This window comes from Diplotaxodon limnothrissa, linkage group LG6, assembly GCF_057381915.1.
Source record: "Diplotaxodon limnothrissa isolate DT_005_m linkage group LG6, D_limnothrissa_male_GT1.1, whole genome shotgun sequence".
Classification (NCBI taxonomy): Eukaryota; Metazoa; Chordata; class Actinopteri; order Cichliformes; family Cichlidae; genus Diplotaxodon; species Diplotaxodon limnothrissa.
The window spans coordinates 28,842,910-28,870,383 of NC_140601.1; the positions used below are offsets into that span (position 1 = coordinate 28,842,910).

The 27,474-nt window shown below is 41.1% G+C and overlaps 1 protein-coding gene across 1 annotated transcript in view; it reads right to left on the bottom strand.

The window, feature by feature from the left end:
- The window catches only part of ntn1a (netrin 1a), a 55,238-nt gene extending 29,686 nt beyond the window's left edge, over window positions 1–25,552 (bottom strand). The window contains exons 1-2 of the mRNA XM_085356097.1: window positions 25,410–25,552; window positions 24,197–25,247 (exon numbers count right to left, since the gene is read on the bottom strand). Of these exons, the coding sequence (XP_085212223.1) occupies window positions 24,197–25,220 (1,024 nt within the window). The 5' untranslated portion in view covers window positions 25,221–25,247; window positions 25,410–25,552. The remainder of the gene's footprint in view (window positions 1–24,196; window positions 25,248–25,409) is intronic.
- Window positions 25,553–27,474: the final 1,922 nt, after the last annotated feature.

Consider the following 27,474-nt stretch of genomic DNA (forward strand, 5'->3'; position numbering starts at 1 on the left):
ATCAGGCTAATTTAATTCCTTTATTGCAGCCAATTAGCCGCAGCACTTTAGCCCCCTGTGAGCCCTCTGGCCCTCTTCACTGTGTCTCTAATAACCCCTAACTAAACTCTGGATCTCTGCCGTCCCCAAAGGAGGCCCAGTTTCAGTATTTTTAACAAGCACTTTGCCTCATACACTGCATGTACTAAGGGTGAAAGAATTTTTTTCAAAAAGGAAAAAATATATATAGATGAGAAGTGAAAGAAAGTGCCTGAGAAAAGAAAAAATAAGGCGGACAGAGGGATGGGAAGAGATCAGTGTGCTGCTGTTGCTGCTGCTACTTGCAGGCTTAACTTGAGGAGACTTGACTAATTGAGATCAGGTCATACAGAATATTCATCAGTCCTGCAGTTTTATCAAAGGCAGATTAAAAATGCAGCGTGGACTGATTTCCAGTGGACAGATTCCATTTGCTGTCAAGCAGCCGTAACCTTCTTGTCAGACCCCTTTTCAGTCAACCTGTTTATTTATCTGTCCTTTCTTTATTCCATCATTTAACATATATGGTTTTTAGTTTTAATGTTTTTTTAGTGTAAATTTTGCAACTCAGGGCGCGAGTACGGAGAGCATGATACCAGTTCTGTCGCTGTGTGATAAAATGTAGCTTAGCTGAAAGAGCTGTGAGAACTGGCACGTTTGAGTCCCTCATGATGCTATTAGCAGTGGAGTGAAGGTCAGGATTAAGCTATGGAGTTACAGTAGATTGAGGTAAATACTACCAAAAAGAGTAAAACTATACAGTTCTCTATCCAGCTCTCCTCCCAGATCTAGGTGTAATTTTTGAAAAATACAATATCGCCTTCCACTGTTACCCCGATGACGTACAGATCTATTTTGAACTTACTGACGACCTTGCTGTGTCCCTGCACTACTTTCAAGAATGCACGCGGGAGGTCAAAGAATGGTTCCTGAGTAATTCTCTTGTTTTAAAGAGACTGAGATTGTGATGTTCAACAGTAAAATCCCTCGTGCCCAACTCTGTGCTGCCCTGGGTTCCTTTGCTAGCTTTTCTTGTGACTATGTCAGTAACTTGGGTGTACTGCTGGATAGCTCGCTCAAACTCGATAAGCAAGTGTCTGCTGTAGTGAGATCTAGCTTCCACCAACTGCGCCTTATCTCTAAGGCTAGGCATTATGTTCCGCATGAGGACCTGGAGAAGCTTATTCACGCTTTTGTGACCTCCAGGTTGGATTACTGTAACTCTTTGTACTACGGTCTTCCCTCTTCTCTTCTTCTTAGACTGCAAACAGTCCAAAATGCAGCAGCCCGCCTCTTGACTGGTACCAGGAAATTTTGCCCCATTACTCCTGTTCTAGCTAGCTTGCATTGGCTGCCCATAAAGTACCGTATTCAATTTAAAATATTACTCCTTACATTCAAAACTATTAATAAATTAGCGCCAAGTTATCTTAGTGAACTTCTCAAACCACATACTCCTGCTAGAACACTTAGATCTGCCACTCAACTACTTCTGACCCAACCCAGATCTCGGCTGAAGTCCCGGGGTGACCGTGCGTTTGCTCTGGCTGCCCCAGTACTGTGGAATACCCTTCCTCTCGACCTCCGTGCATCTGATTCCATTGCACTGTTCAAATCACGACTAAATACCCACTTATTCAATCTTGCCTTTCCCTCTAGTTAATATTTCTTTTATGATTTTATATTATGCACTTTTATGCTCATTTAATTTCTTGTTTGCTCTGTACCTGTTGCTTTCCTATGTATCAGTGACAGCTACCTGCTTGCATACCTAGTACTTGCTTTGGTCCTATTTCTATTATCGTCCTTCTATTCTCTATGTTACTTGTTAAGCACCTTGGCATACCCTTGGTTTTTAAGTGTGCTTCATAAATAAAGTTTATTATTATTATTTATTATTTATATTATTAAAAGTCAGTTATAGAAATATAATATAAGAAGATAAAGTTTTTATTTTCTTGACTTTAATGGTAAACTTGGGCTTATTTTATTAAACAGACTTCTTTAATAGAAATGTAGTTACAAACCATCGTGTCTGATATTTTGTATGTTGTATACTTTAATAATTCCAGTAACTACGTTCTCTCCTGTTAAGTTCCCCTCTGCACTCTGTATCACAAATAAAGCTTATTACCTGTTGTATTTTTTTTTAAAGAAAAAGGAACAAAAATAAAACACAGACATGGCACTATCACTGATTTTTCTTTTTAAATTGTCTTAAAACTGTGGCTTTACTTTAAACTTACGTCAAAGTGGACGAATACTCAAGTCAGTTATGTTTGCACTGAAGAGAAAACAGTTACAGAACATATTTCTTTCTACTGATGTTTAAATACAAAATACAAATGAAACAAATGCAACTGAAAAAAAAATCCCCACAATTTTAAATGCATTTCATTTCATTTGTGTACACGTGGCCTTACGCTCTATAGCAGCGTACAGCAGCGCTAGGCCAGCCCGCTGCATGCTGAGCTAAATGGCCCATATATTCACTCGCTGTCTGCATGGGGAGGCTAATAAGGCCTTTCCTTTTTCAAGAGTCTAACTAGCCACACAGAACCACAACAACAAAGAAAGGCCTAATGGCCTCCAATTTCCCGCATTAGTGCCCATTTAATGGCTGACCTGCCCTCTCGTTAGGCAGCGCAGCATGGGAGCACTTCTCAGCCTCGATGGGTGTGCACGCACTTTCACATCAACACACACACACGTACACACACACACACAGCTTTTCACCCTCCAAAGCCACACTGCCTCAGGCCCCTGCAACACTTCCACCCCACGCTGAGACTGCATAATAGACCAGTTTGTAAAAGGGCTACCCTGTGATCAGTGGTGCATCCATTTGTTGAGTAATCAAGGATCTTTTGTCTGAGCGGTGTGCGTGGAGCAGAAAGCGTGTGTGAGAAGGTATGCGTGCATGCGCAAGTGTAAGCGCGCACGCTTCCATGAGAGAGATTCTCTCTTCCAGTCTGTCTTTATTTTTGCGTCCATCGCCGGTAAAATGTGTGTCTCCAAGTGAGTGTTTGCGTAATTCCCAGATAAAGTGGCGTTGTCTGGAAAAGATCTCCTTCAGTTTGTGTCTATGGGAAAACAACAGCTGATATACAGTGCGGGAATAAAAGGACCCTGGGTTGAGCCACAGAGGGGCTGACGAGAGTGCGTTGTGTATATGTCAGCTATGCCATAAAAATGCCATGGGTGGAGGATGACATTGGCAGGTCCTATTCAGCGCTATAGTGGTGAAAGGCCTTTTAGGATGAATAAAGATTCTTGGGCCCTGTCAGGTCTCCATAGATCCCAGCTGAACAATACCCACTAAGAGCAGCTGTCTTAATAGCATAAGGGGCTGACAGCTTTAGGAGTAATGCAATGCTGAAAGCAGTATCTACATAAACTTTGGCTGAGTCCAGACAACAATCTGCTGTGTGATATCACAATATAGTCCAACAGTACCGAACTGTTGCTTAGATAGCTTAAACAGTGAATGTGTTCTGTATGTTTCTTGTAGACTTTAAGTCTTTAAGGAACCTGAACTGATAACATTGGCAGAGCCATATGACCTCTATATTCAGGAGCCCCATGTGTGAACGGATGTAGTGGCACGATAGCAAAAGATTTCTCCTGAGTGTGATGATGATTGGAACTAACTGGATTTACAGTTCCTGTATCAGGAAGACCAAAATCGCTGGGCTCACTTAAGAGAGCTGTTGAGTTTTTATTGAAAGGCCATGAGTGGGAATAGTGTATAAATGTATTGTGTTTGACTGATGAAGCAATGTTTCCCTTACAAAGTAAGCGTGGATTATTGAAACAAGTGCCTGATGTTTCTTTCCGCCGTCACTGTCTGATTTGATAATCACAGTGTGAACTGTTTGAGACTTAGCTCCTTCTCAAGTATTAGCTGTAAATCAGTTGTGCAATGGTTTGAAACCATAGTACAGCTCCTTGTCACCTGGCTGTCAAAGCCAAGCATAATAACCTTTCTCCACAGTCTTGCTCTCTGTTGTTTTACATCCAGCCATTACCCAGCCCTGTCTCCTTTGCTAGAAGCATCACACGTCTACAAACTCCACTAAGGCATAGGAAACAGGCGAGACAGATCTCCAAATCTTCCCAAAACAAAGGCTCTCCCTGCTCATGTCAAACATCACTTCCAGTCTGTTTACTTAGTGAGTTTGGTTTCTATGGGACTAGCAGATCCATAGTGTTTTGGGTTCATATAACTCCTGGCAGGTCGTCTTGTGCGTTGCTGGCCCTGAGGCTGACGGGGATGGGCTGGTGCTGTCAGTGTTAGACAATAAGACAGAGTTTACACAAGGCTAACTCACGCTCCTCCATAGCTGTGATTCATACTAATCCCACAACCTCTGCAATTAAAGTCATCTTTGTCTTCCAACAATGTCAACTAAAGATTTTAAACCCATCATCTTATAACACAATACATTTGGCCAACATTGATTGGTGACTGTTAGATGAGTAAAATAAATGGTGTTTGAAGTTAGATGCTTTGCAGATTATATAAGCTGGTTTGGCTCTTTAGGCCGAAAACACAGAGAGCGTTTGTTCCACTGTCCCCACTCTTTCTCTTTCTTTCTTATTCGGTTACTTTTTTCCCCCTTTAAATGCATTTTTTATTTACAGCATGTGAAGCAGAGCCCCAGGGTGACGTTCACTACCTTCATTTGGAAGGCACTCCCATTTTGCACCGGCTCCGCCTTGCTTAAGGGTAAGTGGATGAGTGCTGGGGTAGGGATAAGCTAGATTTAGATTTCTTTCTGCTGGGTAAACATTTAAAAATATGATGGGAATTATTGATACAAGTGGTTTCCTGGATCCTTCTGCCTTTTTAACATCATCCTTTGTTGACACTAAAAGTTCATTATTGACTTTGGAAGCAACAGTTGGCAAAAATATCACCAGAAGGTCCACTCTACAGCTGTCTGGAGATTTTACACGAGCACTTTAAGGACCTGTCATTCTCCCTGACTTAGAAGCAAGTGTTTATTTGGTAAATTTAAGCCAAAATGGACATTTTTGCTTTAATATTTGCATAGAAATGGAAATCAACGCTAAATGGAAGCTCTGCTCAACTATTTATTATATGCTAATTAGCAATTGCAGTGGCATGACCATACTAAGCAGGGGGGCAAACTTTCACCTACACACACACACAACACACACACACACACGCATTCCTTTGCGAAGTCAGCATTACTAGGCTACCACTTGAACTGTGCAATCTCCCCTCCTCACCTTGCTTCCCTTTCCCGTGGGGAAAACCAGGCATTCTCTGCTGCAGATGTCATTAGTGACAAATTTCTCTATAAAATTTATAAGCCATGAAAATGACTTTAGTTCAGTGGTCAAACAGAGGAGATGGAGAGGAGAGGAAATCCTCTAGTGCTCTAGTAACAGAAAGGGAGTAGAGGAGTGGAGAGATGGAATGTAAAAGAAATAAATCTTAAAGTAAAACACCGTTGCCTCCTGTTCCCCATTCCTCTCATCCCTTTGTGTTTGTCCCTCCTGTTGAACCTCAGAATAAATTGGAGCTCCGCTGCTTGGCTGTCTGACCTCTTTTAAAACCTGTCAGTTACTAACACATAGCACGGTCAGGGGGCAGGTTTCGGCTAAAGACCAGGTTGGAGTATGAAAGAAAATTGTCTTAGCAATTTCATAACCTGCTTTTGCAGTTTGCAGTAGTAGTTTTTTTTTTTAAACATTTTGCAGGACTTCTCCAAGCTGTCTTGTTAACTAACATATTTTAGTTGCAGTGGAAAAGGACACCGCATACACACAAGCTGGCTGGCTAAAACCTGAAGAATAATTTCACTGACAAACTGCTATGGGAAATAGCAGTATATTTAACAATCTGCAGTTACAGTAGAATTCAAACTGTCTATCTATGTACCTTTGCAAGGAGAGAGTTACAAATTTGCAAAGACATGGGTCGGTGCATTTCGAGCAGGTTGTGATTGTTTGCATACAGTATATAAGCTAAGCAGTAATCTTGAGCCTGTCAAAGTTTCTAATTTCTAATCATAGAAACAGCCTTAGCAAAAGCAAATCAGAAGTTAGGGCTACTATTCATCTCTGTAAGTATGGCCAGTTTTTATTACACCTAGGCTTGAAGGTGGGCAGCAGCATGCAGACAGGTTGATGAAAGAAGTGTACCTGAAGATTTTTCCTGAGCGTTTCTATGTTTGCATACACACACTGTACATTTTTGATTTCTTGCCATCAACTAAAGCACAGTCTCCTCTCCGGAGGAGGGAATGAGTGGGATAGTCACGGAAAGCCAGCTCCTTCTCTTCTGTGATACATTTATTGTCCTCAGCTCTCATCCATCTTCAAAATGACACAATTTGAACTTTAACCTGAATTCCTCAACGTCGTTCTAATTCTTTAACCCATCAATGTGCCGGTGGAAAATAATTTGTCGCTGTAGCTACCTGGCTTCACTTCAGCCATATACTTTGCTTGGTCGACTGTGGGTCACAAATGGACTGTGAAGCCAGCAACAAGCATTACTTTTACCCCAGCTCAGGTGTTTTTCTTGGAAGAAACAGAAGAAAGCAGAGCTGAATGTGGAGAGGTGATCTCATAAAGAAACAGATTTTTCTAGCCTGTGGCAGAAAAACTGGATAAATGATAGAGAAGCAATGTGAATAAGATGACCTGTGCCTATTATCGGGCCTGGAGAAGCATGACTAACAATCTGCAGCTTGTGCGAGTCTGTGATGGACGGGGAACACCGGTGACTGACAAACTCAACTTCAAAGCTACCTACATGCTGGAGGATATGATAAATGAACAGTCATTAGCAACGATCTGCAATTTTGTAGCAGAATACAATCCCCTACTATCTTTCAGACTTATTAGTACAGAACACATTTTAATTGTGTGCTTAATATGAATATGATTGCCTTCTGAAACTATGTGAGTGCATGAACAGTTACAGTAAATGCAGGCAAGCAAGGAGGCCAAATAGTTTTGAATTATTAGAAGAGAAGAAGAGGATCAAATGGATCACAATGTGTCAAGTGCGTGTGCATGCATATGCATCACTTGTGTCAGAAAAGAATTCAGATCTCAATTTGAAACTCTGCTATTGTGAGTCATAACAATAGAGGACCTTCAAGAATATGATGCTATGAATCCAAATCCAACAGATTTAGTATTATTTTCCACTGCAGCTCAAAGTCATTCCAGATTTTCCATCTCCCTGACTGGATCTTTATAACAAGTAAAATGTGCTCTGTCCAGTTTCAGCCTCTATAATTATGTTAATTTATACAGCCACAGGAATGACATGATATAACTTATATAAAAGGCTATTATTTGCAATAACGGCAAACAATAGACCTAAAAGAATAATATGTATTGTGGTAAGTTTGAGGAATTAAAAGTAATTTTTTTTAACTTAAAAAAAGGTTATAATAAACGTTATAATACTTAACTTAACACTGGACAATAGCACTGTGTTCATAAATAGATACGAGTGCATTTTTTGTCAGTAAAGTAAAAAAACATTTTTTACGGATGCACACTGCCACTTTACTGCGATGTTCGTTAGTAGTGAGTCACGCTTCGGCAGATATGGCAGATGGGTTCTGCGTTAAAGCGGTTTGTCAGCTGGTTTGGTCCACGCCGATTGGTTCTGACACTGATGGGACACAGATATTTTTACTGTACTGTTTCCAGAACCACATTTACTGCACTTCTCTGGCATAGAAAACTGGGGAACAGGCCCTTGTGCACGCAGGCATGAACGTGTGCTTGTACACAAACACATTTACATACTTCCACTTGTTTAACTGCACTGCTAGAACCGAAGCTCTTTAAGTTTTTCCAACAGGAAATTGTTTTCTAACAAAAACTGAAGCATTTCATATCTTCCATAACCAGTTGTGGCACTTCTGACTCAGACAGGAAGGACACATTTGGGAAGTGGAGTCGGAGGTAAAAAAAAACCAACTTTCTGATTCAGAAATCCAAAACCTCATTTTAATTTAGTCATTGGTAGAAGGTAATTAGTGAAAGGGGGGAACTGGCATTTGCCAGAGCAAGCAAACGGATGACTTACAGGGAGTAAACTGAGTATTGCGCCACTTTTTTCATTTAAGCGGAGAGGAACTCAAACAACAAGTAAGCGGTATTTTCTAAAATTGAGGAGTTATTGATGCTCCCTCTAATAAGAAAGGTTAAAGGAAGTTAAATGATGTTGTGCAGCTGCAATAGTCAGAACTCCTGCCATCTTTTGGTTCAGCTAAACGTTCTTGCACTCTGAATGACGATTCTCAGAATGATGCCTCCCATACAATGCTAAATATAAGGTATGGACTTATATTTACAATATAATCAAATACAGAAAATTTTAACAGTATGCGTACATGCTAAATAAATTTACAAAACACAGCTAATGTCTGAGTGGAGGAGGAGACGGTTAAAAAAAGAGGATCACAAACTTTCAGTATAAAGGTCTGAGAAAAAAAGGCTTTTGTTCCCCTCCACATTTCAATCCAAAGAACACTATAACCCCCAGTGAAATGTAAGTGCTTGTGTAATTTATGTCAAGAATAATATTACCCCATTGTGATTTTGAGACTGTTGATATTCTTTTATATTTGCACTGGCAGGAGGGCGACTCAGCTACAAGATGATTGTGGGCCAGGAAAATTGACTATAATTATCAAATAGGCCACTTAAACTTAATCTAATGGAAATGGCTTCAGAAAATAGTTTGACCTCTCAGTGCAGCTTTTTTGTCTTAACGTCTTGCAGCTGATTTATGAAGCCCAACAGCATTTCAGCAGCGATGGTGAAAAATCCTTCCGTTGGTATGTTGGCATTTCATACAGATCAAGTCGATGATACCATCATTTGTAAAATCATTATGGCCGGACATCCCGATCTCGCCGACCAACACGCTCACAACTTGCCTATTGTACTGTGACCGAGACCGTGTAAAATACAAAATCCCCTGTGCTGGCAAGAGAGGTGTCATTTCCGATGAGGTCACCGGCCATGGCAGCAGCCTAAACACGAGCCCGTTATTCTTTTCCTTAAACCTAACTCATGTGTTTCTTTTTTCTCTGTATCTTTATTTGTGATCTCTCCACTCTTTATTTTTCATTGACCTTGTTTGTTTTAAGGACACCGAGTTAATTTCATTTCCCGTCAACCACTACGGAAATCCCGCACAGAAACCCAATACTCTCTTTCTTTCTAAAAGTGGAAGCCGTGCCGCTCAGTGTTCACACATAATGAAACTGTGGCTGTCACAGAACAAAAGCCACAGGTTTTAAAGTAACAAGTATTTTTGATAGATTTATGAAATTGCACAGCAGGCAGAATAATGTCCCCTCTTGATGGAGACATAAGGGTTTCCTTTTGTTGTCCACTCTCCGAACATTAGGAAGTTCATGTACTAAAGATCCCACCTGGCTTTGAATGCCTCGAAATACAACTCCAGAAAGGAAGATGATAATAAAGATCATTTTCTGACCCAAAACACTGATTCCTGTTTGCCCCTGAAGGGTCTTCGCATATTCAATAAAAACTGAGTAAGCGTGTGTATCTTTTAAGGTACGATTTCATTTTCCTTTTTGGGAGCATACATTTGATTGGGATTAGTGAGGAAAAAAACAGTGACAAAGCCACAAATTACTAAGCACAGCTTACAGGAACAGGTCTGCATCATCTCCCAGACACACTGCTACATCTGGCCAAGCTCTTTTCCTCTATCCAGCTACCTTTTTCTTCACCCCAAGCTTTTTGACTTTCCTGAGAGACTACAGACCCTCCCTAGTACTTCAGCTTTCATCCCCTGCCAATGACCTGTCCTTGCCATACAGGGAGAAATAAAAATATACAAATATGACAAAAAAAAAAACAAGGAGAGGGCGAAGGGGTAAAAAAAGAAAGCCAGGTCCATTCTCCGGGTTCTTTTTATCATCAGGTAGACATCTGGATATCTACAGAAACCCGATGCATAATCATTTCAGTATCTTTTTGTGTCTCCAGAGGTTAGTGAGTAAGAGATAGAGAGAGAAAGCGAGAGAGAGGCCAAGTTTTCCTTCATGTGTCATCCAGTTCCAGGTCCAGGCTTCAGAAAAAAACACAGAGGGGCCCCTTTTGGAAATTAATTTTTGCCACGAACGATCATCTCATAACAAAAATATTACCATTCATGACTCAATTTCCTCATAATTTCCTTATCAGCCCCCCGTAATTAGCCCCATTTGTTTGCTTTGTCCTCCAGTGAGAGGGTCCCTTTGTTATTAAAACCAGTGACGAGACTCACGCAGGAACCTGATGACTTGTTCAGCTGGCGTGGGGGTCCCCACAGCTGCCGGGGAGCCCCTGCAACCCACACATGCATTCAGCATTACCACTAGAGACGACGCTCTCAACCAAGACCCGGCAGCAGTAGAAGCTGTATAAATGAAAACGACTGTTAACATATTCAGTCACGAGTCTCTTTCTGTCTTTAAGCTGCTCTCTTTTCCTTGTTCCCATTCTCCATCACTTTTTTACTGTGGTCACCCCTCTTCCCCACCACCCTTCCGACTCCATAATGGACCTCCATAAGGAGGAGCTCAATCAGCAGGGGCCAGTGCTTCAGTTCTTTCTGCACTCAGTTGGACACCAACCTTCATTAATTGGCTGTATTGTCCCCGAGGCTGGCAAGGGTTTAATAAGGAGGAAAAGGTCTTAGGTAAAGAAGGCAAGACCATGGCTTTATTCTATTACATGTGCTCGGTTTCTTCTTTTTTTTCTTTTTACTAAAGACCATGAGGGACAGAGAGGGGCTCGTTCTTGTTGAAAATAGCTAAATGAAGAGGAGAGACAAAAAGGGAAGAGAGTGAGAGAGCATATGGATTTGCAGCCCCTTACCCCACTTTTGTCTTATCTGTGAGAGCTAATGAGTGACGGATTAACCTGGGATCACCTCGGGCAAATTGAGATGACCTCGCAAACTTTTCCCCAAGCATCCTCCCAGAAGGCTGCATTCTGCTTCACATGCCAAACACATGCACACAAATATAGAATTTACACTTGAGTGTTTCCCCCCCAAAAAAATTATTTCTCAAAGATCTTCAATTTAACTTCCTCATAGGGATTTTGTGTCCAAAAACCTGAAAGACAAACTGAAAATGCTGCGCTTAATAGTGTCAAGGACCGTGTATGCAGGAGTCTAACACCTTACTTGCCTAACACCTACTTGTAATTATTTGTGGTTGTGTCCATCATGTTCTTATCGTTGTGCGTAACAGATATTTTTACCCTTTAAAAGCTGGAGATTCTGACTTATTTATAATAGATTGTTTATTTCGCTTTCTTGGATCAGATTGCCAAATTCATGGTAAGATGGCAGCTTTTGGGGGATTTGGCACATCGCATCACTGCTCCCCAGTCTCGGTACCTAACATGTGCTCACATGCACTGGCCGCACTTACCTTGGAAAATGTACAAAGCTTTAAAATCCAGCTCTACCTACTCAACATTTTCAGTGTATTTCACAATGTATCCATAAACTTACTGTATCAGATTGGATATTTGCTCAATCAACTTTAGGTAAGTGGATAAAACTTTATAAAGCTGTATTTCGTTTTTTACCATGTAAGAGAACAAACGACCTGAACAGTATTCTCTCCTCAACCTTATTCAGATCTGTTTAATTTGTGCTGACCTCTGCTGACTGACACCAATTTATGCAACTGTATAAATCTGCAACTTCAGCTTCATTTACCACTTAGTTTGAGCCAGGGGGGCTCCAGTTTTTCAGTGAATAAGATAATGGATTGTATGACTTTTAGCTGTATTTATAACTATTCATTATATAGACAACTTTAGTCCCATACAAACAAACACAACAATAATTTAATGGCATGTATGAAAACTGGGTGCTACAAACCCCTGGTGCCCTGCTGGCTAGTTACACAAACACAGAGACACACACATACACAGCCTCCACCATTTGTCACCATCGCTGACAAATTACTGTCAGCTATCCAAAAACAACTACACACACACACATTTACACACACATACACAACAAATTCCAAGGGAAGGGATCTTTTTTTTTGCTGGTGACACGTGAGCACGTGTGGTGCAAAATTAAATGGGTTAGGTCCGCTTGATCTGTCACAGGTGGTTTCTCCATTTTTTGTTTGCACGTGCTTGAGAAAAACGAAGAGAAAGAAGGAATCTGTAAAAGACAAGTGGAAGGATTTTTTTCTTTTGCCCACACATTAACTTCTGTCGATCTAATATCATTAAAACGTTAAGTGCAGAACAAAATGCTTTGAGACTTTGCATCTACAGTCTCCAAGTTTACGGCATAATTAAACCGCAACAGCAGGGGCTTTACTCCTCCGAGGATGATTCCAGCTGTTTGCAGTTCATTCAGATGACTGCAACAGTGTGCTTCAGCAACAGCGGGGGGCGCTCTGATCTGCTCAACTGACTGCTCCGTGGAGGTGTAACTTCATCCAGCCATTAATCATCTATAGCTGTGAGTGTTAAGGACCTCTGCTTCAGAGCACAATGTGCTCACGCTCATGCTAGGTGGTCCTGTCGGCGAGTTGTGCGACTGCTGCCAGGGCAGTTTTTGCCAGGACTTTCACCTTGAATCAAATGCTGAGCTGCTGCATATACAAAAGCCTGCTTCTCTTTTATGTCTCTCTCTCTCTCTCTCTCTCTCTCTTACACACACACACATAAGAGAGTATCTGTTTTTTATTGTTGTTGTTCATGCCGACACAGCCCTATCAGCTACAAGAATATTTGGAGGAATTGTTACAAACTGTGCCAAGGCTATCATTTTTAAGTGTGAACAGACCTGGGTAATTGTAGCGTAATGTAGCAACACATGCTGCACCAGCGTCAGTGCTTCTCCTACCTGGAAGTAAAAGAAGGAAAGCAACATGTGAGGATTTTACCTCACATTAGCTAATCACCGCAAGACCCAGAGCGCAGTGCAGGAGAGTTTTAAGAATTTTCTTCACTAAGAATCACTTTCTGTTCTTCTTGCTTCCTTTTTCTTTTTCTTCACATGTTATATATTTGCTTTGGCTACAAATGGCCACAAGTAGGTTGCTGCCTCAAAGAGGTGCTGAGGTCATCAGCTCTGATCCTCTACAGCACCACTGGCCCCGGCCTGAGGATCAGATCTCACATACGCACACACTCGCTGCTTTTTAACTGAAAATAATCCTCCAGTGCCAGTCTCCCTCTCTCTCTCGCTCTCTTTCTCTGTTTTCTTACTCTGTTTACTGGTCCCTTTATGACCCACGTTAACAAGTGGGACCGCTCTGCTCCGTCTATAGTGGCCATGAATCAGGATTGTGCTTACAGTGTGTTACAGACCCGATGACTGCATGAATGCGTGATCATGACTCGTGCATAAACTGAAGGGCTTAAAGGGGAAGCCTGCTGAATTCTTACATAATGTTACTTAACGTGTTTTAGCAGTACTACTGTATATTTAGAAGAAAGAAAAAAGCTGCATAGAATATTTTGTGTGTTATGCACACAAGCTGAACAGATTTTAATAACCACTTAAGTGAGCACCAAAGAGTCCTGAATAGAACTCTATGGGTGCATTTTGCAATGCCAGAGATGGTAGCTGTCTGACCCACTGCCCCACCCTTCTATTAAAAAGCCAATCATCTTCTTTGGCTCAATGTGTATTCCACATCGAGCCAATTGTGGTGTATTGACGCAACTCTCTGAGTAGTGGAATGAATAGCTATCTCAGGGCATTAGAAAGATTGCTGCTGAGTGGTGGGACTTGCCATTACTTTGGTATCACTTGGGTCTGAAGAGTGTGACTGTGAAATCTGAAGGAATGGTTAGAAAACAGTAAGATTACGCAATTTCTTTGACCCAGTCTTTAGCTCTGTGTTAGGGTAAGGCTCAAGACTACATTCGCAGTCACTCACTCAAAACCAAACTACTGAGTGTAGACTGTAATAATGTAGATAATAGCATCAACATCTGAAGAAAGTTTAAATTGCTCAAATCTGCATTCTTCCTAACACCTACCACAGTGTCATTCATTTGGGATAAAAAAGTCCAGTTGTTGAACTTTATGGTTATATGACCCATTGTGTATTGTGTTATGTGTTATTTGTTCAAACACTATACTGACAAGTCATTGTCTTCATCACAAGCTTCAAGTAAAATGTTGGGCTAGCCACGTGATTGAGAAGACACTACCGTACGAGAATGCAGTTTCCTCGGGTTCTCATTCAGATCCGTAGTGAGTTTGATTATTTACACTGTCTCACTTCAGCCGTGCTGTTAGAGCAAGGAATTGCAAAACTGGTGGAGTATTGAAAGAAATGAAACAGCAACAGTGGAGGCTAAATAAATAACTAAATGTCTAAGTGGACGCTGTGAATCTGAGACAATATATGAATTTTCCAAATAATTCCTTTGTGGATAAAGCATTAGTGTAACAGTGTTACTTTTCATCCTCCCACTTATAGTAGCAAAGAGCTGAATCCTGGGAACCTTTCCCACCGAACGGTGCAGACAGTGTCCTGCCTGTCACGTCTATGTGACAGCATTTATTCTGTGGTGTAAGTGCGGGTGCTTAAAATATGTAGGAGACAGGCAGGCTGTGATTCATAGAGCTGAGGAGTGAGGCATTGAAGTGTCTTGTGTCTAATGTGTGAACGCAGACTAATATTGTCTGGTGTGGGTTTTAATTACCCCCAGTCATTTGGTACCCTCTCAAACCAAAGCTTTCCATCACATACACTCCACCACCCCTCTCCCTCCTTATCCGTCTCTTTGTTTCTCTCTCCCACACACTCTCTCTCTCTCACACACACACATGTACTCAGGCTGCGATTTATGCCAAAACCACAGCACATGGAGATCCTCCCTCTGCTAAGTCGAACTTTCACTATAGCATCAAGTCATCAATTAATTCATTAAGAGACACCGCCCCAGGCGCTGAATAGCTGCTCACATCCTAGAGAGCATTACTGTTTGCATAAACACCGACTGGTAGAAAATGAAGTTGACAGAGAAATCCAGACACAGTCTCCATTTCTCACTCTCTGTCTCTCTCTCTCTCTCACACACACACACACACACACACACACACACACACACACACACACACACACACACACACACACAGATGTATGCAGGCACACACTCTACAGTAAAAACAAATACACCAAATGATGTCAAGGCCTTCTGACAGAGATGAAAGACACACTGAAACACACAAAGAGGCAGAAAAAAAAAAACAGCTTGCAGACAACAGGCAGGTATTATGACTGAAAGGAGCGTCTTCCCTCTGTCATTGGATACATACACGAGGAACATCTGGAATATCTGAGGAATATCTGTACAGCTGTGTGTGAAAAGCCTGTGTCCCTCTGGTCTTTTGCGTTGCAGAATTTGTACAGATGTTTGGGAGCCACCTAAGTCATGTTTGAACACTGTTTTGGTATATTTGTAATGCATTTAACTTTTTGCACCTAAGGCAACCTGCCATGATTGAGCTCGCCGAGCTGTCGAAAACCAAGCCTTCCAATAAAAATAACGAAACAGCTGTCATCGCTGTAAGGAAAGCCTACTTTATGCTTGCGGTTTGAACCGGATTAATAAGATAGCCGAAAGTCTTTAGCGGGCATGTGCAGTGCGCCTAGATTTCTCCCTTGAGAATACACCTGATTACTGTGTTTGAGGGAGAAAGAAGAGGAAAAGATCATTTGGATCTCGTTGGCCAGACCAATTATCACCAGCTGCTAGGAGAGTATTGGCACAGATTGAATGGAAACATTTTAAATATGCCACACACACACACACAGAGACTCACACACACGGGGTCAATGTTTTCTTCCACAGGTATGCAGCACTGATCCTTCTGATCATAATCAAGAGCATGATGATGATTATAATGATGACTACAATCTGAGTTTCTGGGCTGTTTGAATGCTGTAATAAAAAAGCTACAGTACACAGTAAGTTGAAGCTTCAGCAAGGGTGACAAGAGGAAGTGAGCGCAGGCCAGAAGCCAACGGAGTAACGCAATATGGCATTCTTTCAGATGCAATATGGCTTCCTACCAGCGATTTCTCAAAAACAAGCTTGAAGTTCCATTTCTGGTACGAGCATGTGCACGGAGGCCCGCTCGCGCACACAGGCGCTGGCTGAGAAAAGGGACTCACACTGTGAGCAGGGTCTGTGTTGCATTATGCGTTGTAGCCAGAGCAATGAAACAAAACCACAGTCGCCGAAAGGTTCGCTTTGCCCAAAGGACACTGAACTGCACAACAGATACACAGGCTGTGAAATTTCACAGCAGATTTTTGTCTTTTCCGACAGCTGAGCACGTTGCTTTCAAACCAAAAAGTAAGCCAGCCTCGCTTGTATTTTTCCTCTCAGAGCAAACACACTCGCATACACACACGTAATCTATGTGTACATTAACCACAGACATTTTTTGATATACGCTAATTTCCAGTCTTCAAAGGGCTGTCAGAGTTTATTATCAGCACAAAACTGGAATAGCATCAAAATTGAACTGCTTCTTGAACAGGCCTCATGACAAGCAACAACTAGCTCCAAAATTCCAGCTCCGAAAAGGGCCGCTGCCAACTACTGACATTAATTACTTCAAGATCTCCCATGCTTCAACATACCCAACAGTATCTACACTATTTGTCACATCTATTTGAGGGAAAATTATCGCTATTAGGAATGATCTCACTCCTGGGGATTGTACAGTCTCTGGTTGCAAAAGTGTGCAGAGTAGCTGTTTTATTAAAGTCCTCTGATTGTAATTATTTTATTAAATTATCATTATTGATTTACACAAATACTTTAGTATCCTTCTGAGGCTCGAACTCAGAATCCTGCTGAAACAGACGGACTTTTTCATGCAGAGTATTTTTCACCCTGTGCCTCAGGAACTGAATTTCACTTTGGCTACCTCCTTACACAAAGTCTAATTTTAGTTTGTTCACAATCTTACTTGAATTTTTGCTATATTGTGAATGAAACACCCACCTGACTGTACACATGTAATCAGACAGCTCAATAGTTGTACCATCAAAGTATTTTTCTTTATCAGTAAGCGTGCATTTAAAACTCTCAGATGGTGACAGGACTTAACAGCTGTGAATACTGACCAAGGGTGAAAGTTCATAAGTCCAAGTATTTACATTTCAGATGTAACTAGCTTTTGAATTCTTAGCATAGATTCTCAGCTAAATTAGCAATGCGGTGTGTGTCAAAGCATCTCATCCCAACACCTTGTGAGGATATACAAGTGCAAAAATAGAGCTTCGCACTCCCAGATGACAGCAGTAGTAGTGGCTACAGCAGCAGACACAGCTCATATAGTCTCATGTAATCCTACAACAGAAAGGAGAGAGGTTTTCATTTTTACTGCTCCTGCAGTGTGTGTGCGTGCTTCTGTGTGTCTCTCTCCTGGATGTCTTTTTTTAGTGTTTAGTTAGAGCACTTGATATACTGTACCATCAGCCTTGCTTACAATCTGCGTCCACGTTTCTGTCTGTTTGAGAGATACAGCAGGTCTTCGAATCTAAAACAGAAGGGTTCGCCAGTCGTCTGGACCGTGCACGACTTATTTTTTGCAGCGCGGTTTACAAAACCAGTCATAAACACTGATAAGAGCTCATGGAAAGAAGTTCTAGAAGTGAGAGAGAGGCCATTCCCCCCCCCCCTGTTTGAACTGACGGATAAAGACCTGAAAGAAACTCTGTGCGCGCGTGTGAGCATATGTGCGTGCCTACCCATGACTGCACGTCAGAGGAAAAGGGTCAGTGAAACACTGAAGGTGAAGAAAAGTATGACAGTGCAAAGTGCAAAGCTAAGCCGTCAGTTTATTCCCAGCACTGTTTGCTGCCACTGAGACTAACAATGCATCCTGCCGGCAGCTTTGAAGATGAAGGATGCCGGTTTATAAGAGTGCACGGTGAGCTGCTTAAACATTAACCAGAACCTCAGTTTGAAAGGTTACAAACAAACAAAATGGCTAGGAAACATCCGAACTAAGGCCTGTAGGATATCTCTGTTGTCCAGCTGACAACCGACTGGCCGGGACTTCTTTTGCACACATAAAAACATGTGTCTGACTGTATACAACACAACTAAACAATGAAATCAAAAAGGGCAACAAATATCGCAAAGAAAACATGCACCACATGGGTGTAACGTTTGATCACTCTCTGGAAAGGGTTTCACAGAATCAGCCGAAAGCGAGAATACAACCCTCAGTCTAATGTGCTTGGATAGAAATGGCAAACTCTGATTAACTGTTTTGCACATAAAGAGAGCATCTGACAATAAGCCCTGTAGCCTTAATGACAAGTTTTGATACCTTAGAATACATCATTGAGGATGTGGTTTGACAGCTATTAAGAATAATTTCTGGGTTTTTCCAAAGGTAGCTGCAGAAACCCAGTCATGCTGTTCTACAAGCAGGTCTGAAATATGACAGAATCCGCTGTTCAGAAAAGGGCTTCAAGGGTTACTCCTAGTAGGCTGTCAAGATTGCAAAGAGTTAAAGAACAGCATGTCTATGGCTACAGGGCATCATTTGCATTTCAGAATTTTCAGTACTGGATTTTGTCTTATATAGTTGTTGAAAGCACCATGGTTAGCGGAGGAAAAATAAACTCTTGTGTTTTCATTGGTTACAAGAAATTTTGCAAAGTCCTGATAACATTGCTGGAAATGTTTTTGTTATCTCTCTCTCTTGTTGTTGCTCTGGAATGATCCTAAACTTTGTTAAGATGTTGGCAAAAATCCATGAAATTAAGAAAGAAATACATCACCTAACAGAAAACAGCTGTTTTAAAGAATTCGTTTATTTGTTCTTCTTGATTTTTATTAATTTATTTTATTTTATTTTTTAGCCACATATCACAAGGCATTAACACAATTTCAAATATAGTTGCATGTGGCTGACACTGTCAGTCAGTTGCCTCTTAACAGCACCTGGGAACATTTGAATGTACTTTGTGTTTTCTGTTGTGTAGATCTTGATAACTGGGGGCAAAACAAGCACAGATCACAAGTCGCCCAAATGATTTAGGGATATGGAAAGAGGTGTAATTTCCACTGGAAATGAGGCTCCGTCTTACTTTCACACGTTGAATTTCTTCCAGTAATATTAAAAAGTGTCCACTTACCACGACAGAAGAGAAAAGACATTAGTTCTTAATTTTATTTCCAGGTATACCATTCAGGAGCTGCAGCAGCAGCAGCAACTGGTAGAAAAAGTGCCCTGCAGAATCCATTTGTCAAGGGTTTAGACTGACACAGTTGAAACCCAGGGCAACATGGTACCCTGTTTTATGCAGTCTAAGAGGCCTTTATAAAGAAAGACCTGCAGGCATTACTCAGTCTTTAAAAAATTATCATCCAATCAAAAACAAACAAGCTAAAAAAAAAACAACCCAACTAACTGTATTCTGATTTAGTGCTAAAATTTGTCTATATGTGCTGGAAGTTGACATCAGTGAAATATAACACAGCAAAGCTTTAACTCATAAAGTAGCAGGCCTCTATCCAGGAGACTAATTGTGATCTAAGGTGCAATATGCATGATGACAATGTGGATCATAATTTGTCTAATCTGAAATCAAACCTATGTTTCAGGCTTTAGGAGTGAAAGACCCTACATGCCAACAATGAGTGAGCAAAAGCATAAAGATTGCAAACTGAGAGAGTCTCGTGGAAATATGTACAACTCTATTCTGTAGGTCATTATGGTGGTTGAGTTCAGAGAGGAAGGAGAGCTTCTTCCTGATCCTAAACTCTTTATATGTTGAGTTGTAAAATGAACAACTGAGGAAAATGTATTCACTGCCTCTCTCTTCCTCACACAGTTTCTCCATCATGTGCCCCCCCCTCCAACCTATCCGACATACACCCCGCCCCTGGATTAGGTTCATGTACTTCATTTTCACTATTCTCGTCTCACGGCCAGCCCCTCCCTCCGTCCCTGCTGGCCCTTGCAGTACGGCACTTGTCCCCTCATTCTGCATGCTTTTTAGCCCTCTTCCCAATCGTCCTTAATCTTCCTAAATTATTCAAAACACTTTGTCTTCTTCTTGTACCCAAGACATCAAGTAAATTACGCAAAAACTGCAAACTAGGGGAAAAAAAGAATCACATTTGTGATTTTTTTTTCCAGAGAAGCTGAAACCTTCCTTTATCGCCTTCCTTTATTGAACAGTTGACGGGGATTTCTGTAAATGAGCTCGTCATTTAGCCTAAAAGGCTTGAGTGAGGACACTTCCACGTCATTCGTGTTATTTAGCTCATTGCATTACAGACTTAGAATTTGCTGTCGAGACACCCAAATGCATCGAGATGCACATTCAAGATTGCCCGATCTGTCTGATCATGATGGAAGTAATCAACAAAGTTTTACGAGATCCTTTCAACCATCTCCTCTCTTTTGTTCAGATGTTAGTGTGATATTTAAAGTTATCAAAAGGTTCTGTTTTCCATGTAACTCGCCCTCTTCTATTGTTCAGTTTCTTTACAAAGATCTACTTCTCACCAACATTTAGTGTTTGCTTCAGCTTAAAAATGCACACACACTTTCCCAAAACCTGCAAAATGTTAAAAACTAAAATACTTTTCTAAAAATAGCCATTTTCACACTTTTGTGAATCCAGTGCAATGTATCTATCTATTTACATATATATATATATATATATATATATATATATATATATATATATATATATATATATATATATATATATATATATATTATTTTATTTTTTCTGGTCAGGTATAAAAAAGTGTAAATGATATTGGTTAAATAAAATAGTTTATATATGATTCAGGGCTTGTGCCTTTTTTCTGTTTAATAATTTTGCCAGTATTTACAAATGTCTCCAAATGTCCCTCTACCCAATGTGATGATAGATCTAACATTAACAAGGACCAACACGTTTTTCATTTATCTCAATGTTTTGTACCTTTAAATGACCAAAAAAACAAACACTTATTTTTAAAAATAGTAAATAAATAATATTGACTAAATAAAGCTGCAAAATCACTTACTTGGGTTAGTTATTAGTTACCTTTATATTTAAAAGCATGCAGGCTAAAATGGGTTACCTGACAAGAAAAACAAACTATAAAGAGTAAAAATACTCTTTTCTTGGGTTTTATTGCTTCCTTGGACAAACTGGGACTTTCTCCTACAGTATGAACAGCTTCCACTGTTTCTGTTGACTTAGCAGCATGTTCACATCTGTCACTAGGAATGTCCCAGAGCTTTAGAAATGGGCAACACTAGCAAACAAAAACCTTTTAAACAGCTGCTATGTGTCAGAGTGGCTGACATGTGCTGTGACTGTCAAACAATATAGAGCCCCTTTCCCCCTGCAGACCTGCAGCTGAATGGAAAATATAAGGGTCTGAATTGGTTTGTGATGGATGTGTCTTTCTGTGATTGTAGAGTGTTACACTGAGGGTTTTGTTTTAGTGTCTATCATCAGTCATCTTTTTGCTTGTCCTTTTCACTCTCTGGCTGTTTCATCGACATCCTACACTGGGGGCTGCACTTCAGATTATTGCAACACTGTTGCTTTTAAGGTCCACGTGATTCTAACACCTCTGTATACAGTAATTAAAATAAAACCAAAGTTATTTTTAAAATAAAATGCAAAGAGAGAATTTTTAATATGAAGCATGGCCAAAGAAAGGACGGTGAATAAAGATCCTCATTAAAGATTTGATACAAATCACCACACAGGAACACTAAAAGAAAAAAAAACTTTTGTTTAAATGTTTTCCAACACTGAGATTCAGGGATGAAACTGACAATTTCACTAATCTGCACAAACAATTCCTAAATGACTTCTTACAGTGTTTGAAATGCCCACAAGCTTTTTCTGAATCTCTAGCCTGCATAACTTGGCCATCCAAGCCATCTGAAAAGCATTCTGCACTATCTGCAATCTACAGGCTTACTTATCCGTGCCAGCTTATAATAAAATACAACTATTGCAACTTTGATCACTTTTATCACTCAGCAGCTGATGAAACTTGCAGACACAAAGAGCTGACTCGCTGATAAAATCGTGAAATTTGCCTCTTTTGTGTGTAACACCTGTTTCTTTTTGGTATTGCATAAAAAGAAATCATGTAATTACAGTTTTTCTCAAATGCTAAAACACATGTCACAAACGTTACCACCAGGTCCCCTAATGTCCAAACACAACACCCTTCTCTAAAGCTACATAAACACAACCACACCTTCCCACTGCAAAACTCAAACTCCCACACCAAGAGAGCAGCTCGAAGCTGTCAAAACTGTAAACACTATACACAGCATTACACACTACAGCAAAACAATTGAAAACACAATGCTCAATTTGTGAGAAGGTTCTTTGTTTCATAACTGCCAATGCATATTTTAGAAACTATACAGTAACGGATCGTCGTAGATCTCTGCAGAGGATTAGGCATTTAGATTTGTGAGTTTCATATGAGTAGTATAAATCTATAGAAAATCCTGCATGTACGTACACTACTGTAACACAACTCAATGCAAAAACAGAATCTATTGCACACAACAGTAATCTTGAAAACATGAACAGGGTGTGAAGTTTTTTTATTTACGTTATTCACACCACACACACACCACAATCACTGTGCGGCATCATGTCGCTGAGCTGTTGCTCGCATCTCGTCCGTAATGATGGTGCGAGGTTGTCTTGCTCTCCCTCCTGGACCTTCTCCTCTCCCATGTTGGCCTTCTCCTCTTCCTCGTTGGTCGCTCCTCTTCCTCCTCTCATTTGAACTCCTCTTCCTCATTGGCCTGCTCCTCTTCTTCCAGGGCCAGCTCTTCTCCCTCCTCTGCATCAAATTCCTCTTCCCCTGACTCTGCCTTCATCCATTGTGTTTATTTGGAACCTTCAGCATACTGTGCACTCTGAACTTGCTTTTACATGTGGGTACAGCATTAGCAACAAGTGTCTTCAATTTTGAGTCATTGTGTGTAGTGAATGACGCCAGGTGTGTTCCCTGTGTTCAAAGATTGGGGACTGTGGCAAGCATTTTGCATCACATGGGCTTTCATTTGAGGATATGAGCAGAGTTGTTTTGCAACATGTGTTTTAGCAAGGAAAAATGTGTTTAGATTTATGAGTACAGAGGGTTGTGTTTTGTGAATTGTGTCTTCATGTGACATGTGTTTATGGTACTGGAATATGGTGGCTACATTTAGTAAATGTGTTTAGACTACTGGTCATTTGGGTTACAGGATTGGCTTTTGTGTTTTAACATTTGAGAAAAACTGTAACTATGCTATCCGAATTTGAGGATTTTGCACAGTTATAATCCGTTTTAAAATTGATTTAATTTGAATTACTCACATTTGCAACCAATAAAGCAAATAACATCTCTTCTTCTCTGCAGCATGTTCTCGTGCTTGAATGTAACAATAAACTGTATAACCAATAGCAATAAATCTACTTTTCTGTGCTTTGTGTCATAAGACCTGATCGATTTTGTTGAGAGATACTTGTGTGATTGAGGAACGAAGAAGGGTCTGTTTTCAATTAGCAGTGTGGCGAGTTTTTGCACGATTCTTCAGATAAATTAAAAGGCATCGCTTTATTGTAGCGGTGAAGTCGAGCAATGAGAAATGATGCTGTGGGTCATTAGGCTCAGTGGTCCCGTTTGAGGTGGTTTAAAAGCCTCCATTATGGCCTGCGACGAGCTAAATGGACTTTCAAATTGCATTTCATGTTGCATGTGACTTAAATCCAAATATGCTCGTGGACGTGGGCCGAAGTATTCATTTAAACAGAACCGCAGTAAAGGTTGTATTTGAAGGGACTGTTGGAGCTTAATAAACTAAAGCAATTAAATTATTGGCAGATTTAAAGAAATTATTATTATTATTATTATTATTATTATTATTATTATTATTATTATTATTATTAAACCATATAATTGACACACACAATTTTGCGTAACGAAAATCTTTCCATTTCTCAATCTACCTGGTTAGGTTAATACATTTTCCACATCTCCAACACATCAGCACATCCTGCCACCGCAATTCTAATTTCATAATTTCAGGTTAAGAAACACTTCTCGTCATCAGACAGTCGCTCCGGGATGGAGGGCCGCGGGTGGGACTTACCGACACACTCGTTGGCCTCCCTGGCTGTGGCTCTCTGCCACGGTCTGTCGTAGTGAAAAGGTTTGCACCTGTCGCACTCGGGCCCGGCGGTGTTGTGCTTACACTCACACACCAGATTCCCGTCTCGGTCCTTTACGCACCGAGATGCGTGTCCGTTGCATTTGCATCTCCCTCCGACCTGCAGGTCCGACACTGAGTAGAAATACGAGTCCCGGGCCAGTTCCGAGTCGTCCTCATTCTCGTCGCCGAAAGTGTGCAACCTGCTGAAGATGACCTTAATGTCCGTGGCTGTGACCCAGTCCTGCAGCACCGGGGAGTTGTCAAAGTCATGCGCCGACGGTCTGCCGTCCAGCGTGCTGAAGGCGATGAGCCCGCCGGTCAGAGGGTAGATGTCGGTGTGTGAGTCCGTGCAGACTGCCTCCTGCTCGTTCTGTTTTGTGATAACGGCCCTGTTGGGCTTGTTATACATCTTCCTGCACTGGGTAGAGTAAAACTGAAAGGGTACCCAAGTTTTCCCGTAGTCCATGGACTTGTAAATAGCCATGGATTCGGGTCGGGGCGAGCAGAACTGTAGGCTCACATACGTTACCTCAAACTTCTTGCCGAGGGACAGAGTCAGGGTGACATTTTGCGGGTACTGGATGAAGTTCTCAGACTGCCAGCAGGTGAGGTTGTGAGGGTTGTTAAGATCCGTTAGATACGCTGGTGGGTGATACTTCTTGGGGTCAGAGGCGTCGCAGGTGTGACAGTTTCTGGTTTTCTCCTCTCCTGTCTCGGCAGAGGTCACCAGGCAGTAGCGACTCGGCGTCTTGCCGCAGGTACTGGACACCCTCACTTCCTTCCCGAAGGCGGAGTTGACGAAGTCCGGGATGCAGCGCCGCGGGTTGCCGTGTTCGTCGTAGCAGGGATCCGGAGGAGAAGTCTGTGCTGCAAACATGCTCATCCCGTACCCTCCAGAGGCGCTCCTGCACGACAGGGACACGGCGAGCAGCAAAACCAGCACAACATCCACAGCTCTTATCATGGTGGCTCCGTGATCCCCCAAGTGTGTCTGCAGAGTTGAGAGGGAACACAGAGAGCACGAAGAGTGAGTTATTTTAGTGATGACACAAAAATATATTAATATCTGATAAAAAAAAATATAAGTGATAAAAAACTGGAGTATATTTATTCCTAATTTTGCTTATCTAAAATCTATAAAAGCTCACTTTACCTGAGATTTATTTTAAATAATGTAAAAGACCGGCGAAGACGCGCTACTTTTCTCACTCGCTGGTCTCGGTTTGTTTGTTTCTTCCAATCTCTTGCGTAAAAATAGAGAAACGGATGGATTTAAGAGTCGCTTGTGTCCTTATAGCAAGTCCCGCTCCTCCTGCCGGTCTTTTCAAAATTTCTCTCCCTCCCTCTCTCGCTCTCTCTCTCTCCACATATTCTCTCGCGCGGATCGGATCTTGCTTGGCACGGCTTTAGGTCAGCTCATCTTGGGTGACAGCAGGCGGAACAACGACGTCCACTGGTGGCGCTTCAGGAGACTGTTGCGGTAGTGGGGCGCAAATTACCTCAGGAGAGAAGACAGAGAAGTGTGAATCTGAGAGACCCCCCCCCCCTCCCCAGTTGATCCGGTACTTTATGCTGGGTTGAGCACGTTTAGCAGAAAACAGTGAAATCACCCTTCCATACAGTAAAAGCCCTGCTATATCCACGAAATATTTGCAGTTTTCTTCCTCTTCTACTTCCTTTTTCTTTCTTTTTGCCCAAGGCCAAACTGGTCCTAATTTACCATTTACTTTAGTATTGGCATTTCACCATTTTAAAAATGACTTAATTTCATTCTGTTATGTGTAATTATTTTTAAACGACATCAACATAAAATGTTTCAGAAGGACAAAAGGAAAGGTCTTATGTCCCTCTCAGGTTTCTGTCCACAGTGGAACAGTTGGAGGGATTAGGTTTACTTAAAATGAAACAGGCACTAAATTGTGGAGTGCGCCAATAATGTGCTCTTTCTACTATGTTAAATTCGAGTGTTTAGATTATTTGGAGAGCAATTAAGCGTTTTTTTTTTTCTTGGTTTCTTATTGGAAACCAAACTGCTTCGGGATAGCAGCCATACTCAGTTGCAGAATGACGCCAGCGTTTGTACTTTCACACGGGTCGGGTCTTGAAAAATAAAACATTTGCACACCAGATTCTAGGCTTTTTTTTCTGTGCAGGGTTTCAGAATACATGCCTCTTGAGTTGGAAATCTTCTGTGACCAGCTGCTCCATGAGACCTGTTGAATATTGGCACAAAAAGTAACCGCGCCATCTTGTGCCCATAGAGGGAAACAGCAGCTCAGCGTTCAGTGACCGGCTGGTACTGTCTGTATATTCCAGGTGATGGAGGTATAACACCACGTAGAATAAAGACATTCACTGCTTAAAGAAGTGAAGGATGGGCTCTTATGATAGCCAGGTCCAGTTTTATTCGTTATCCGGGATATTGTGAGAAATTTTCAAGACATATTACCTGAAATTAACAAATTAAGGCATCAATTACTCATTTCATTCAATGCATTTTTTTTTACTTTTTATCTTATACTACCTACACAACAAATTCGCTTTACAAAATCAGTCAGATTGGAAAGTTTGTTAACATGCTCGAAGTTCAGGAATACTAGAAAAGCTACAAGAAAATTCACATTAAATTGTAAAAAATAATGTTTTTGTTTTTTAGGCTCCGTGCTGGTTGAATCTGAGCGCTTTTGTAGACCTCTGCATGTGTTCAGTTGTTGGCATCAGCAGTGAAATCATCAATAAAAAGACGCTGTGCCCGTTCTTTTGGCACCTGAACAAGCCCCAACAGAAGCACAACAACGTCTGACAGATGAAATGCAATTGAGATCACTGGCAGAGTTTTATTTTTGTCCATAGAATTTTGGGGGGATGTAGCCTACAAAAATATTGCTCAGTGCACTCCCAAAAGTTTATTTTTTTTCCACCTTGTGAGGAATTGACTGCTCATCCTCATGATTCCTCGTGCTGTCAGGTCCTTTGCCATTTCCTAATTTTCCCGTGGTGAGCTGCAGTTCCAAAATGAAAGTTTATGGTACAGTACTAGCAAAGCATACACTTTGATGTTGCCAAAACAGAAGTCCACCTCAACCTAAAGGCAACTTAGTCAACTCTGTTGTAGATGAACTGAGATAAAAACCACAAATGAGAAACATTTAGAGGCTGAGTGTTCGTGGCTCCTGTGAATCCTTAACATTTAGGGATCGTGTTTTAAAATAATTTGA